This window comes from Arvicanthis niloticus, chromosome 10, assembly GCF_011762505.2.
Source record: "Arvicanthis niloticus isolate mArvNil1 chromosome 10, mArvNil1.pat.X, whole genome shotgun sequence".
Lineage (NCBI taxonomy): Eukaryota > Metazoa > Chordata > Mammalia > Rodentia > Muridae > Arvicanthis > Arvicanthis niloticus.
The window spans coordinates 37,289,730-37,307,033 of record NC_047667.1 but is presented as its reverse complement, the minus strand read 5'-3'; the positions used below and the strand labels follow the sequence as shown (position 1 = coordinate 37,307,033).

The 17,304-nt window shown below is 38.8% G+C and overlaps 1 protein-coding gene across 2 annotated transcripts in view; it reads left to right on the top strand.

Annotated features, from left to right (window-relative positions):
- Positions 1 to 17,304, top strand: part of Pla2g4a (phospholipase A2 group IVA) — a 134,430-nt gene that overhangs the window by 56,076 nt on the left and 61,050 nt on the right. For both annotated transcript variants that reach the window (XM_034513674.2, XM_076941311.1), the window contains 2 exons: positions 2,085 to 2,233; positions 3,303 to 3,416. In XM_034513674.2, coding sequence (XP_034369565.1) covers positions 2,085 to 2,233; positions 3,303 to 3,416 — 263 coding nt within the window. The remainder of the gene's footprint in view (positions 1 to 2,084; positions 2,234 to 3,302; positions 3,417 to 17,304) is intronic.

Below are 17,304 nucleotides of genomic sequence, written 5' to 3'. Positions count from 1 at the left end.
TTGGTTATGTTATTTGGTGTGATGATTATGGAAAACAATATATATACATACACACACATACGTATATATACACACACACATATATATATATACATATATATATATATATATATATATATATATATATATATGGATAAACTTATTTATTTGTAACTGCAACAATACTGGCCTTATGTAAGCTCTAGATGCGGACTTATATGACTTTCTGGCTTTTTCTCCCTTGATCTTCCTCAAAAGTCTTGCTCTTTGCCGTCCAGCACACAACCGTCTATTCACCACGCTGGCCCAGAGTTGATGGGCTGCCAGCCGGAAGCTCATCTCATTGAGTCTGCTCATCCATAAGACTGCTGCCTCTACCACCCTTTCTTTTCATAATACATCTTTTAAAATACTTTCCTCCTCAGGAGCCGGGCTGGCCCTCTTCTTGCTGTTTAAGCAGCGTGAGTAGTGAGACATCTGCCACTGTGTGTAGGGTGTGTTGTCAGAGAGCACGATGCAGTTATTCATGAGGGGTTTGGTGCAGACCATCATTAGATGTGTTGTGGAGAACATCAGTGATCCTCATTCTGAGTATAACACAGGGTCTTAAGTGAAGCTCCTGAGGTTCAGTTGTAGGGCACAGAACTGTTTCCTTCCTTAAATGTGAGAAGTTGTAGGGATCAATTTGGTAGGGATCAATTTTAGTGTTGGTAGTAAGATAGCTCAGTTTATTCTTTTTTCCCCTCTGGTAAGGCTTTCTCTCCAGTTCTTGTGCTAGTTATCCGGAGTGATGCCCATTGCTTGGTGTTGGCTGAAAAGACGTTTATTTTCCCTTATTTCTTTGCCTACTTCTCTTTGTCCAGATCTTCTCTTCATGGAAATCTGTGTTTTATGATCTCTCTCGTATTTCTCAGGGACAAGCTGTCATTAAGGCTGCAGCTGACGTAATTAGATGACCCAAGTTCAAGATCTTTCTCTGAAGCTTAGCTGTAGGTCAGAGGATAGATTGCCTGAACACATGTCAGTTCCTGTTGATTTCATCATATGTACTAAAATATAGATCTTATTGTATTGTGATATGAGATTTAAATGAAATAAACGTGTATCGAAAACAATTAATCAAGAACAATCACTTATAATTATTGGTGGCCACATGGAAAAGGTCGTGTTAAAGACAAATGCAGATCTTGTATTTTACTGTGGCAGGTTTTATTTGACAGATTCTCAAAGCATGAAGGGAACATATTATGATCCTTGGCCTCAAGGTATTTATGGTCTTATAGGAAAAGACAGATGTACCATTTCATACATACAATAAAAGTACAAACAGTGGTATAAGATTATCAGAGGAGTCAGTGGACTCATGGAACAGAAAAAAAATCACCATTTATACTGTTTGAGTAACTTAGTTAAGTATAAACATGATAGGAATAAGATAAAATACCTCCTTTATATGCATCTCTTTCTTTGTAGTTAAGGGAGCGTACATAGGCATGACTCAGGTGGACTTTTATGTGACATAAAAAGGGCTTTCATTTTTTTTAGACATCTCACTTTAGCTTGAGCAAATACTGCCACAGTAAAGATGGGCTGATGGGTAATATGACTGCTGCATCCTAGAGCTGCCCAGCCTAATTTCAGGATGCCTGCGCACTTTGGAGAAGATGAATTTTCTTTCAGCAGCAGTATTTTTTTCTCACAGTGCTGTTTATTATGGTGTTAGGTAAGCAAAATAAGCAAGATGATTTTTCTAATGTAGACCAATATGAAGATCTTGGATTTGTGATCCTGTTACCATTATAGACCTGTAGTGAGGTCACACTACAGAGTTAGGTGAGCAACGTTCTTCTCCTTGTGGGGTAGCTGGATCCAGCAAGATGCTGGCCTTCCAAATGGATGAATTTCTGAATAGATTGCTTTATAAATGATTCTTGTTCATCTCTAATAGAACGAATGGACAGACTATGTAAAAAGGATATCACCTTGTGATGTTCTGTTGTGTGTTATCACATTTTGACTGGAAGTGAATTAACATCTTGCTTTAACAAAAAGGTTCAGACTGTGAGTTACATTTTTGTCTCCGTTTCTTCCATTGATTTCCATAGTGGACACTCCAGATCCTTATGTGGAACTCTTCATCTCTACAACCCCTGACAGCAGGAAGCGAACCCGGCACTTCAATAATGATATAAACCCTGTGTGGAATGAGACCTTTGAGTTCATTTTGGATCCTAATCAAGAAAATGTTTTAGAGGTTAGTAAATCATCTTGGGGATGTGAACAATGCTCACTGCCATGCAGAGAGACATCAAGTCTCTTCTGCACTGACTTCTTTCACCTCAAATTACTGTGGGTGCCTGTGAGCTGGGTGCCATGCTTGCTGAGCCTCTGGATGGTGTGCATGGGGTTATGTGAGTATTCAGGTAGAATTTTAGGATGCTTGTGCACTTTAGAGAAAATGTAGTTTCTGTTCTAAAGATGGGAATTCTTTAAAAAGAAAAACAAAACAAAAAACAGAATACAAATACTGTCAATTGCTCTTAAGGTCTATTTATATAGATTTTAAAAAGTAGTTGTATTGATTTTTCTGTATTTCTTTTATATATTTCAAAATAGCTAATAATATTCCATTTTTATAAATATTGGTCAGTCAGAAATATGTAAAATCTATTGCTTTGAATAGAAATGTAGTATTAAGAGGGAAAATACAGTATTTTGTGTATTAATTATTGAGAATTATGGGGGAATGTGTGTGTAGCTTACTTCTCTAGAATGGACAAAAATTAAAAACAAAACAAAAACATGAGCTCCTTAAGGGACTATGAAATATTATTTTAGATAATTTTAAGTTAAATTTTGAGCCAGATTCTTGCTGTATAAACCTAGCTGACATGAAACTTGCTTTGTAGAGAAGACTGGCCTCAAACTCCAAATATCTGCCTGCCCTGCCCCCTTGATGCTGGTATTAAAGGTTTTGTGTTACCTTACCTGGCCTAGAACTTTATATGATAAGCAGATTTTTTTTAAAAAAAAATACTTTATTTTTAAATTTTATGTGTAGAGTGTTTTGACAGTATGTATGTTTGTACATTATGTTCATGCAAGGCCCACGGAAGCGAGACAAGGACATTAGATTCCCTAGAACTGGAGGTACAGACAGTGTGACATGCCCCATGGGTGTGGGAAATTGAACCTAGGTCCTTTTGGAAGAATATCTAGTGCCCTTAACTGTTCCACAATCACTCTTGTCCTTTGTGATAGACATTTCAGATAGTGCTTCTAATGAGTCTGGGAAACTCTTTATGTTCTGCTTTGCTTTATAGATCACACTGATGGATGCCAATTACGTCATGGATGAAACCCTAGGCACAGCTACATTTCCTGTATCTTCTATGAGGGTGGGAGAGAAGAAAGAAGTCCCTTTTATTTTCAACCAGGTAAGTAGCAACAGAATCACATCCCTCTCCATGTTTCATGTGCATCTATTTATTTTAAAAAGTTGGGCTTAATGTTTGGAAATTTATATTTCCTTATAGATTTTATCTTTCATTCTGTTTGTTCCTTTGTCTCCTGTCTTTACCTTGTCCTCTCTGGTTATTTTTTGGGGTGCTGTGGCTTAGAGCCAGGACCTTACACAGGCCACGCAAACACTCTACCATTTGCCATATCCATAGACAACTGTACTAAATAATCTCTTCTTGTTAAATATATACACCTTGAGTAAAGTGATAAATACTATGAGGCATTGATATTTTGTGGTTCCAAAGAATAATAGTAACATTAAACATCAATTTTGGACTCCATTGAAGGGTCTGTTAGCATTTGGGATAATAAGATCTTGCAAAATGCAAAGTATTTCAATACTGTGTGCTACTTTGTTGGAAAATGTATTTATTATTACTACTATAAACACACATGTTTACTGTTGATATATTGCTGTAAATTAAGCATCTCTAAGGAAATAATTTTGGGTCAAATCATTAGGCCCCAATCAGTGAAAGATCAGAAGGAATACTGTTGGGTTATTCTTATTATCTTTGTACTTTCATAATTGTCACAATTTGATAGTTATTTATGAAGGAAAAAGAACTCGGATAAATTATTTGTTCAGAACAAACTCACTGTATGTTAATGTATAATAAATGTATAAGAACCGAATTAGAGGACCTAGGTGAGACATGTAATTGACTGGTGGGCTAGTTAACACATTATATCATACCAAGGGGAACACTGCTTTCACTCATCCTTAGAATGACTTTAGGTCCCTCTACTCACACAAACTTCTCCCATAACTCTGAGCTGTCCCATACTGCTCGTCCTATTGCAAGCTCAAATAACCTCTTCCCATTTGATCTTCCATGATAACTATCTGTGGTATTTTCTAGCAGTAACTTACTCATACTACCCAACTTAAAATTTTCCACTGGTAAATAAAACTATACATACTAAAAAAGTAAAATACTAATTAGATGTGCCTGCAGAGTCAGTCCATGACTTCCATGCACACTATGGATATGCACTTCTTAGAAGTTAACTTGCAAACACAAGGTTCCTTGAGTAGTCCACATGATCTGATCACCTAGAGACTGAGAACTCACATCTGTGCATTTCCATGGTCCTTTCCCTACATTGGAGGGCATGTGTTCTATGCAGTACCAAGAGATGCATGGGTTACTTTCCTGTGGATAACTTTTAACTTAGTCTCATTCACTCATTTTATAAACATTTATTGACTACATTTATTGATTACATTTATTGGTATACATTTATATAGTACAATGTATCAGCCATTTTACTTGTACAAATCATATAAGGAATAAGATACAGGGAGTTCTCTCCTCAATTGTCTTCCTCTGAGATAGAGATGGTATTGGAGTGGTAATAGGAAGTGGAAGGAAGGGTGTGTGTGTGCGTGTGTGTACATGTGTAATAATAAGAAATCACCATTCATTGAGATAAATATCAGTAAGTTATGTATAAAGTTTAATTAAAGTTCTTATGAGAGAAGGCACCAGGTGATTTGACCAGTTTGAATAGTGAACATAGTGATTAATACCTTGACATTTAACACTATTCCTTTAGGTCTTTAAATTCTTTATCATCTTTCACATCATGGAAGTTTAGTTGTTTCTTTGTGACTCATCTTATGAATCTGTAAGCTAGAGATAATATCTTATAAGGGAATTATTATGATAACTATACATATTAAAATAAAATGATCATATAAATTTATTTATAACTTGTACTTTGTTGCATAAAATATAAGCTATACATAATTTTGATAGTTTAAATATTAATACTATATAGTATATTCCATATTAAGTATGCAATGACAATTAAAACATAAATAGTAAGCATGCTATATGCAGTATGCATACAGTGCTGGCTAGAACTGTGGCTGGTACATATTAAGCACTATAGATGAAGTGCTTTGCTTTTGGTACTCTTTGACTTGAGGAAAGGGTAGTGTTTCAGGACACGGAGATATAGCTTTGAGCATTCTAGACATAAGCAACTGCAAAAGTACAGTCTTGAAGGAAGAAATCAATATGAGACCTGGTGAGTTAAAGGTTTGCCAGGTCCATGGTGGTGAGTGCTGGAGCAAAGAGCATGGAGGTGGTCAGAAACAACTGAAGGCTCACTCTGCCTGGGATTTTAATAAAGATTTGTTGAAAGCTTTGTAAGCTTGGATTAGTCTTTCCGAAAACAGTTCTTTTATTCCTCCATCTCTGATCCAAGAACTGATTATGTAGGGAGATATTATGGAGAAAAAATACATTTCCTTTCCCTCTGTCATTTCCTATGGTTAAGTTATATAACTCTTGAGTTCTGAAGAGACTGTCTACATTCCTGAATTGAGAGTAGGTTACACAATTACTTCCCTTAGTGTGTCTGGGAAAATAGTTAGGCCAAAAAGCTTTTCTTCATTGCTTTTCTCTCTAGAGTCTTTTGAGGTTTGTGTTGGATGTCAGCCCTTTCAGTTGATGAGCTTGAGCGCTCACTGGGAGAAGGAAGATTGGCAGGTTGAGTGAAGGTCTGGGCTTCTTTCTTGGATCACATGGGAGAGCCCCATGAAAGCCTTGCCTTCCTCTTCATTTCCTGAGACAGAATCTGCCCTAGGTGGGTGGCTTTCTGTCTGTAACACTCACAGACATGTAAGAGAGAATGAGTCGCTAGGGAATGCTGGGAGAGCAGAGACTTAAGTAAACCTTCCCGATGATTATGGCAACATGATATAATAAGAAGAGCACTTGGCTTTGGTGAAAAAGCACAAAAATCACAAGCCAAGACATTACTAGTCGAAGCTCTCTCAAACTTTTGGCATTGGAAAGTTAGTACTGACGCAACCAGAGTGGAGTCTATGGCCAGGACACAGCTGGTGAATCAACAGGAACCTCCGATTGGACTTGGGCTGACTCCCAGGGACAATGCTGGCCATTTTGTGGTAGAAACAGAATTTGGAGTCTGTAATCTTGGTTGTATTGACATTGTTCTCCTTCCGGATGTTTGACTTGCCGTTTGCTTTCTCTGAGTCTCACTTTCATCCTTTAAATGAGGGTTTAGATTGGATTATTCTAATAATCCAAGCTCCTCTCTCCCTTAGTTCCTGTGACTACATTTCCAAAAGTACCTGCAATTCTTCCCATGTCACAGACATTAAAAATAAAACCAGCAAGGGTAAAGCTATTTCATTTGCATATTACATAATTTCAAACTTCTGACTGTCAGTGGAATGACAAGCTTCAATATGAGGAGAATGTGAGGGCTTACGGAATGTCTGAAACTTACTAAGTATTAGAGAGGCAGAGATGTCCATGCTCAAGAACCAAATGATCTGTGTGAAAAGTAGGTAGTCATGTGTACAGTGCCAAGTGATACGTGAGGATTTGTGTGCTCCCTGTGACTTGCTTCATAATGAACAAAGAGCAGGTGGCATGGTGGGCAGGATCCTAGTTCCAGAGACTCATTCTCGTAAGGATGCTAACAGGCCACCACATAATCACTCAACAGCAGCTCGTGATAAACACCAGGAAGAAAATTCCACAAAGCAAGATAACAGTGCTGGGTGTGCCACTGGGCGTGATGATACTTGCCTGTTACGAGCACTCTGGAGGCTGAGGCAGGAAGATGAGTGAGTCTTAGACCAGGTTGTCCTACATACCCAAATCCTGTCTTCCAAAAGGAAAAACAAAAGGAGAGCTGCCTCAGTGAGTAAGGGCATGTGCTACCAAGCCTAACAACTAGGTGACACATTTTACCAAGAATGACATGGTGGAGGGAGAGTTGTGACTTTTCTAAGTTACCCTTTCACCTTCAGTTAAAAGTGCTTATGGCATGTGTGGGAGACTGCATGCACACTATATACATGCACACAAAATAACTTTAAAATATAAAACAACAAAGCCCCCTTCCCAAATAATCTGATGGCCTGACAGCACTTGGTGAACACCTAAGTTTATAATTCATATAGCTAGGGAAGAAGGCCTCTGTAAAGCAGTCTAATCTGAGCCCCCCAACACCAAATTTTATTATGACATTTTTCAAACATAAAAAATTGAATGTTTCTACAGCAAACAAGTGCGTGTGCCTGCTATATGTTTCTTCATCTCTTCATTCATCCATCAGGTAACTCCCTTTGATACATTCCTAAACGGATGACAGACGGCAGCATGTTTTACTGCTAAGCACTTCAGTATTAAGTGCCAATCAGGAATTATATAGGACCATTTTAAGTGACAGTTGCCTAGTACAGAAAATATGTGTATAGAGCTAAAGGATTAAACCGCCCATTTATTAATTCTTTCATTTCACAAACACTGTCGCATTCTGTCATTAACCTTCATCTGCTGTGTTTGTATGTCACCCAACCCCCATCTATTCACAGCTAACCAACGAACACCCAGGAATGTGCAGTTACTTCTCCCACCACTGATTTCAACCTTGAGCAAACAAACAAGTGTTCTCATCTTTCTGCAGCTAGTATTCTGCATACCAAGCCAGACAAAAAGCAAGTTAAACCAGGGAGAGATGCTCACAGTAGTAGTAGGAAGAAATGCTCCACAAACCAGGGAAGATTAAAGGGATCTGTGTGTGGTGGAGAGGGTAGCAAATGCCATCCTAGGAAATGTGGCTGGGAAGAGGATCTTAGAGGCTGAGGGCAGAAGATATCCAAGGTAGAAAGACCTTTACTATGGTTTCCATGTATCTTCTTGGGATTCCAGGACTTGGGAATGTGTGGATAGCAGTGTTGTTGATAGGTGGGGATTGGAGCCTTTAAGATGTGCGGCTTAGTAGGAGGTATGTCATTGTAGGTGTTACCTTTTGAAGGGATTGATGCTGACCATTCTTGGAGTTGAGGGATTGTTAAAAGAACACAACTGGTGCCTCTACATGTTCTGGTTCTCTGCCTTTGACATAATCTCTGCGAGTTCAAATTGTTGCCATACCATCCATCATGAGGCATTCATGGGGCAACCTGATTTGGACTTTCACCCTTGTTTTTTTTGTTTTTTAAACAGCATACATAGCTTCTATGGTTGTAAGAACAGAAAACTGACCAATACAGTCTAGGAGCCCAGATTGCCTGGCAAAGTACCTGTGAGAAGGGGATGGCTCCAGAATAGAAAAAAAAAAAAAATAGAGAAAAGGGCAAGAGACTCTGTCCAAAAGGGAATGAAGATGGTGGGTTACAGCCATTGTGGATAGCATGGGCATCAAAGGCTAAGCTTATCCTTGAAACAAAGGTGTGGCCATAGTGCCTTGCTAAAGGGATATAGGACAGTTCTCATAAGAATTACCAGAAAAAATGACTGAGGGAAGCCATTGTCTTGGATTGGCACAGCAAGTTCAAAAACATGTTTCTAAGTAAGGCTCATGAAGAGAGAGTTGATGAATGAAGAAAGAACAGGTATGAGGACTCAGGACACAGCACTACTTAGATTTGAGATGCAAGAATTGACATAGCATCTTCCAGTATGAGTAGTGACTCACAGCAGGTTTGTTCCCATGTAACAGGAAACTGAGAGCAAACAAGGTTAGGCTTTTTCCTAAGAAAGGGTTAGCAAGGTCAAAGTTACCATGTAAAGATACCTGATGTTGAGATGTGTGTCAAAAAGATGGATGCCCTAAGAGTACAGCATTTCTCTGGAAAGCAACTGGAATGGGAATGGAAGGTGATAGGCAGAGAGGTGAAAGCCTCTGTCATCAGCTCTAATGTGTAAGAGTTGAGTCAAGCAATTTCTTAGTAGAGGCGAGGGCTGCTGAGTTGGAAAACAGGAATTGCTGTTTGAGGTTCTTCCTTAGAGCCTCAAATTTATCAGTCTCAGAGCTGGGTCCCCAGTTTTTGGTACAACTGGAATTTCTCAAGTCAAGATTAGGTTGTATTGTTGTCCGAGCTTAGAGAGCAGCGTAGCTTTCTCCTGAGAGCACCACACCAGTTGACTGATAGCATCTGGGGCAGCTTTAGTCTCAGAGCCGGGGCCTTCTGCTTGTTGGAGTTTATGACTTGTGACTGATTAGTTTAAGAGATGGTAGACTCGTAGTTTTTGCCCCATAGTCTCATCTAGGAAGCAGAGATACATCCAGTACCCACATCTTTAGGATTGTGGTTATGGTTAAGCAGGTTAATACTGGGAATGTATTCATATAATACATGGTTCAGCAATCACTAGATAAATGTTAGATATCCTCATTGCTGATCAGATTCAACCAAATGTGAATCACGTGCCTCATGAAACTGATTTAGCTGGATAGTAAACATACTTATCTTCATTGACGTAAAGGCATTCATTATTCAAACACAGATAGAGTTGAATTCAACAGCCATTTGTTTGAAAACGATTCAGACTACTCTAGTCGGTTATTCCTGAATTTATCAAACACAGTTTTTAGGTTATAACAGACAATTTTGGTTCAAAAGATCTAGGTCAATGGTTCTCAACTTTCCTAATACTGTGACCCTTTAATACAGTTCTTCATGGTGTGGTGACCCCAACCATAAAATTATTTCATTATTTCATAACTGTAATCTTGCTACTGTTATGAATCATAATGTGGGGATGGAGTGATGGCTCAAAGATTAAAAGTGCTGGTTGTTCTTCTAAAACTCCTGAGTTCAGTTCCTAGTAACCATATAGTAGCTGGTAACCATCTGCAATGAACCATCATGTAAATATTCGTGTTTTCTGATGATTTTAAGTGACTCCTATAAAGTTCAACACCCAAAAGGGCAGTGACCCACAGGTTGAGAACCACTGGTTTAGTTCCTTCATAAGTTATTTGGATGGGTATAAACTAGCCCACTTCAAACAAACCACGGAAATGCTACAGTTTGGAAGCCAGACAGAAATTATACTTCATTATTTTTTTGGATAAAGTAAGTTTGTTTTGGCCAATACTGCAGCCTCAGGTTTTCACTATGTTTTAATTTTCTGTCTCTATTTGGAAGTTAGCATTATTGCTTAAAAATAGCCATGTTTCATGCCTCTGCCACAGTTGTCTAATTTTGGCTGATTGCTTTCATTGTTGCTTAGTCATGATTCTGACTTGAAATGAATTCTGTGGAAGAAATAGCAGCAAAATGTTAAAACAACGGGAGCTTTGCGTGTTAGTTTAGGAATCAAACACCTGTTTGCATCAGGGTGATTTCATTGAGGAACTATATCTCATGTGAAGTCAGAGACTCTAAGTTAGGTAAGTTCAGGAGATAAGGTAGAGTTTGGAGGAACATCAAGATACTTCAGAGGCCCCAGGTCATGGTGTTCAGCATGATTCTGGCTTTACGGTGTATAGAGCATTGATCCGTTAACTAGAAGTCTTAATTTAAATATTGTGAATTCTTTTCTTTCTTTCTTTCTTTCTTTCTTTCTTTCTTTCTTTCTTTCTTTCTTTCTTTTTTAAATGAACACTGGAGATAGAAACCGACACTTTGGCATGTTAGGCAAGGATTTTACTAAGAAGTTGTAGCCACAGATTTTAAAATTTGTTTGCCACCAATGGGAGTATACTGCTCTTATTCTCATCCCATTATATCATCAACAACAGATACAACAGCTTACAGAAAACTGTTTTGCTAATCCAAAGTGAGCTGGTGGGTTAGGTACATTCAACCCACTAGATTTATAATTCCTTTGTCCTGATGGGTTTATCAGCACACAATTTTACATCAGTGACATCACTTTGTGTAAAGTCTGGGAACCACTGGATAAGATGATGTGCTGGAGAGTTTTGTGGGAAAATTGACCCAAGCTAAAGTCATCTGAGTGGAGGAAACTTCAATTAAGAAAATGCTTCCATAAAATTAGGCTCTAGATTGTGCCGCGCTTCGACCCTGACCAGCAGGAGAATAACGGCAGCACGACCGGTTTCTTCTAACAGTGGTTTACTTAGGAATTCTTAATAGCACATGGAGAAAAATGGTGGAAAAACCCCCGAGACATCCAGGTCCGCGGCTTATATCCACTACTGGGAGCCAACAGGAGACTGCCACACTTCACCCAGCCATAGGCCCAGCACTGCACACGCAAGATCATCCCATGCACAAGCACGCCTCAATGCCAAATAAGGAGTTGTTTTTCTCAAAGCACTTAGGAGCTCAGTGCCATCTTTAGGTGTGGCTCGGGCAGCCCCCAACACTAGATGAACCTGTAGGGCATTTTCTTAATTAGTGATTGATGACAGAGAGTGCAGCCCATTGGGGGTGGTGCCATGCCTGGGCTGGTGGTCGTGAGTGCTATAAGAAACTTGACCAAGCAAGCCATGGGGTGCGAGCCAGTGAGCACTCTTCCATGATCTCTGCATCAGCTCCCACATCTAGGTTCCTGTCCTGTTTGAGTTCCTGCCTAGACTTCCTTTAGTGATAGACTCTTACCTAGAAGCATAAGCTGAAATAAACCCTTTCCTCTCCAAGTTGTTTTTGGTCATGGTGTTTCAGTACAGCAATAACCATAAGACAGATGTCAAGGACATCAGATAGTTGACTATGTACTAGTATAGTACAAAAAAAGGTCAAACAATTCCTGGCATTAAGAAAGAAAACATTTTATATTGGATAGTAGACAGTGTGGTGAAGTGATTCATCTCATATCTTCATAATAGTTAACTTTTAAATGACAAGGTATTTTAGAATTTTTTTTAATTCTTGCTGCCTTGTATTAGGTAGTAAGTTCTATGAAGGAAGTACAACACAGGCAGCTGCAAGCCGTAGTAGTATAGTACCTGGACACAGTTTGGATAATTTTGTTTATGTGAAAGGTTGAAAACTTGGGAATTGCTTAGCTAGGGCTAATGAAAATAGAAAAGTTTAACAGACAAAAGCTAGAGAGACCACAGAGACAAAAGCAGCTTGTTGACAGTGTTCTAAGGAGCCTGGGTTATCCAGCTCTTCATAATTCCCACTGATGGCCACATTTGATAAAAGGTTAAGTTGAGGAATTGTAAGGTCATAGAGAACAAAGAGGAACAAGCCACAGGAAAAAGAGTGTAGTTTCTTCATCTTTCAAATCGTTAAAGATTGCCTAGGGTATACTCTGGATGGCCATTGTCCTGAGTTCTTGACTAAGAGAAGATACTCTGTAGGAAATACTAATTTTATGATAGTCAAGTGTTATGTATTAAAAATGCTATTTCTGAGTGTCCCCTCATTGCTCCTGTGATGCCATTTGCACTGGCTGAGTTACAGTCCCCACTCGATGTTCACAATACCTTCTTGTCAAGATCATATTTTGTTCTTCTCAGGGTAGCATTACAGGCATGATATGGAAATATGACTCTTTCTAAAAGTGACTCGTTCAAATTTTCATTTTATTATCTTACATGGGTCACGTAAATACAAATATACTTAAAATATCATTGTTGTTCCTTTGACAAATGTGCACAATTACTGAGTCTACTTGGGCATCATTTACCTTTGTTTCTGTCTAGAAGAAATGAGGATGAACAGACCAGGGATCAGAATTCAAAATAATGATTTATCAACAGAAAGCAAGTATTAAAGTATGGACATAGCGTGTTATAAAGTATTTGAAGAACTCTTTACCAATAGGAAATTTTTGTGGATCTTTCCAGTGTAATAGATTAAAAATACCTCATTGTTACCAGACACTGTATTTGCTTTTTTAGTTTCATTCTTTTGACATATTCAAGAGCACCAGTGGCTTTGGCACATTAGACATTATGTTAAAGTTTGAAATGTTTTAAACAATAGTTTCTCTACTCCAGTTGCCTTTGCTTTCTCTGAGTGAACATGTTCAACAGGAGATATCAAAATTCTTCTCCACCATGGAACGCAACGAAGAGGTTTTTAGTTTCTACAAGAATGCATAATTGGTGCTGCCTGCTTTTTATATCTCTGATTTTGAGAGGAGTTGGAGTTTTGATTTGTTCAGAAGGGGCTAATGGTGCAGAGATGTCTTGGAGATTTGGTTCCCTTTTCTTTCTACAGTAGTGTGTGGGAAGACGCTTCAGTCATTGGCTAATACCTCACAGGAAGTACATATTTTTGTAGATGTTTTAGCTGAATGACATGTTCCAATACATGAAGAAGATGCAGAGATCATGAATATCAGGTTTCACTGCAAGTCTGAACATAGTGCATGAAGTGGAGAGGCAGCTAAAACTTCCTTCTGATCCTCTGTCTTCTGCTTGGGCAACACAAGGAAGTTAGAGGATGACCCATGACGAGAGCCGTAGGAACACATCCTGAAATGTTCCAGATGACAGAAACATCCTGTGCCTGGTTTTATGCTGCCTTTACCTCAACATCCTTGTCTTCTATCTAGAATCAGACTATCTTAAAAGGAACATGGACATACATAGAAGAGTATTCTCCTGGGAATATAAATATAGCCCAAACATGGCATACCCAATTTTAGTTTTGTTTATTAAATCAGTGGAACAGTGAGGCACTAGATACCTTCAAGCATTGAGTATATCAATAATGACATTGCTTCAGGAACTACCAGTTGGAAATTCAGCTTTTTATTAACTAGTCTCATGAGGTACACATTGCAATAGTGCATTAGAGTTTATTTTGTATAATTTATACATGGAGATTTTGCCCTTTGGAGAAAAATACACTCAGTTTAGTCTTAAATTAATGGCAACTTTCATGTATTTCTTTGGAAAAACGGAATATACAGCCAAGTATGATGGGACAAGGCTGTAATTCCCAAGCACTGGGGCTAAGGAGAAATTACCAGTTCTAGGCCAGCTTAGCTTATAGAGTGAGACCTTGTCTCAACAAACAAACAAACAAACACCCAATACCAGCAACAACTACACAACAGAATTTGTGTTGCCGATGCCTGATTTATCTTACTAAATATCCCTGATAAAATTATTCAGTATAGAACCTTTTCCAAGTCCCCTTTTGGAAAGATTTAAGTTGAAATTTCAAAATGTGAAATTAGGCATAATATCTTGGGATGTGGTCAGGCAATACTCCCATTGATACATGCTAATTATTTTTAAAGCCTGCCAGTTTGGACTAATATTGAACCACAATTCATCTGGACATGTATAACTCATTTTGTCCTAGAATGTTTGGAATATTTTTTATCAGCTACAAAAGTAATATCTACATATTTCGTGAATTAAGGTTTGTAAAGTTAGGCAGAAGAAATGTTTTTGGGTCAGACCGCTCCAACATTTTATATCTATTAGCAAGTGTATACTTCTTAAAAGAACAAGATTGTCTAATGTACTTCACACACATGAACATTCACTCAATATTCATTTGGAACTGATTACCCATCAGATTACCCATCAGTTTCAAATACTATTAGTAGTATTTGGACTCGTAGAAGAAATCTATTTAAGTTCAGTGCACTGAGACAAAGTTTTACATAGTTTTATTATCTTTTACTTATAAATTTCATCCTGAGAATCATCTATGAACTCATCTTAAACCTTTAAAAAGCTCCTACTATTTTGTCTTCTTCCTGTACCGTGAACCCCACAGTTAACAAATGTAATGCTTTCCAGCATCATTTGATGATTCTAAACTCATGCCCTTCACATTTCAAAAAGCATATTGTAGTTCTACTAGATAGTAACAATTGAGCACTCACTCCGACCTATGTTCTTATGGTAACTGGTACAATAAAAGTAATAACATAATTTTAAAATTGTGCAACCACTTTCAGGACATTGTCCCACTAGTTCTTGTGACAGTCTTAAGGGACATTATTCAGTACTGATATCATGGGTACTAATGTCAGAGGTCTTTCAATACAGCAGAGAGTCAATACAGCCTCTCTGCAAAGGCAACTTTTTATAAATTTTGGCTGTGTGGATATTAGCCTCTCCCTTTAAGTTAAACAAGATTTGTCTAACTAACAGGATATGGTTTGGTTGGCTCTCAAGTGAGCCTGAGAAAATGAAACCTGGATTACCCACATTGCATTGGTAGATGCTTTTGAAGCCTGATGGGTATTCAGTAGGCATGAGTATTCCAGTTCCAGCCCCATTGCTTGGTATACACATGCATAACTTCCTCCAAGGCTTTCTTTAGTTTCTTTGCCATGGTGGATGTTGGATCTACAACCTAACCAATTTCCCAAAAGTACAGTCAACAGGAGTGTACCTTATTATTATTATTATTATTATTATTATTATTATTATTATTATTATTATTTGACTTTTTATTGATGCTTTGTGAGTTTCATGTTATGCACCGCAGTCCCATTTGTCTCCCTGTCCCTTTGTATTCATCCTTCTCCCTTGCAACCTCCCCCTCAAAAGAAAATAAAAAACAGAACAACAAAACAAAGCACAGAAAACATCTTGTAATAGAAGAATGGAAGCTGTAGTGTGTCACAGTGTGTCCCACAGTACACCCCCGTGTCCACACATCTTCACTTCAAATGTTCACTGTAGTGAGTCATTGGTCTAGTCTGAGGCCTCTGGCTTCTGCCAGATCCTCATCAGGACTGCTCTTGGTTATCCTGTTGTTTCCCTCTGTCATGAAGATCCTGCAGCTTCAGATCATCTGGATGAGGCCTGTCTCACACTACAGCAGTTCATAGATGATGCAGATTTGGGGATGGCCCAACTCAAAGACCTGGAAATAGGCCTAGGTCATAGTTGGTCTGGTCAGCCCTCTGGCTCTCTCACATCTGCACCTCCAGGTCAAACTCCAGAACTGCCCTGGTCAGCCCACTCAATGCTGCTGCTGGCAGGAGCAGAGTCAGCTCTCCCACTGTCATTACCTAGGGGTTGACTCACCTGCACCTATGCCACCAAAGTCAGTTCTACTGTGCTGGGCAGTTGAGACATGATGCTCACTCTCACAAATGCTGCAGGTTGCAAGGGGTTGGGCTGGCTCTCCTTCTGGGCCAGCTCTCCCATTGGAGCTGGCTCGCCCAAGCCTTCACCATCTTGTCAAACTCCACTGTGTTGCCCGCTCTTTCAAGTGATGCTGATGGCCAGGGGCAGAGCCGGCTCTCCCACTCTTGCAATCACAGGGCCAACTCTCCAACCATTTTTTTCTCATTTTATGAATAATAATTATGGAACTGAGTACTTTGTTTCAATGTAGCAAGAAAACAACAAAGCAGAGCCATTTCCTTTTTAAATGAAATTACCATTTTTTGACAATTTCACACACACACACACACACACACACACACACACACACACACTACATTTTAAATACCTCTCCCCATTCACTCTAATCTCCCTTCCACTCCTGCTGAACACCACCATCATGTCCTCCTCCTTCATCTTCCTGTTTTCACTTTTTTTTTGCTTGTTTTTATAACACAGTGAGTTGAATAAGAGTTGCTTGCAGGAACATGGTTAAGAGTTTATTTACTGGAACATGGGTAACGTACCAGTGACTATTGAGGAAAATGATTTTCCAACCATTACCTGTTAATAACTCCTCAAGGAAGGGTGGAGCATCATGAGTACCCCTCTCGTCTGTGATGGAATATTGAGGGGTCCCACCTTGTACAGGTCTTGTAGAGTTAACCATAGCCTCTGTGAGTTCATATGTGCCATGACACATGCAGAAGAGTGTTTCATAGCACACCTACCTATCTTCTGCCTCTTACATTCATTCCAACCCCCTTTTGTTGGTGTTTCCTGAGCCTTGCAGTAGGCAATAGAGATGCTCTATTTTGAGCTGAAGGCTAAACACAGTCAGTTATTTTTAAGAGTTTCACTAGTTATGGGTATTTTCATTAACTGTTGCCCACTTCGAGCAGAAGCTTTTCTGACCAAGGCTGGAGAACACTAATTTGTGAATATAAACAAATATTTAGAAGGCAGTTTGACACCATGTCCAGTTAGTAAAACAACAGGAATAGATTTTACCCCAGGCCT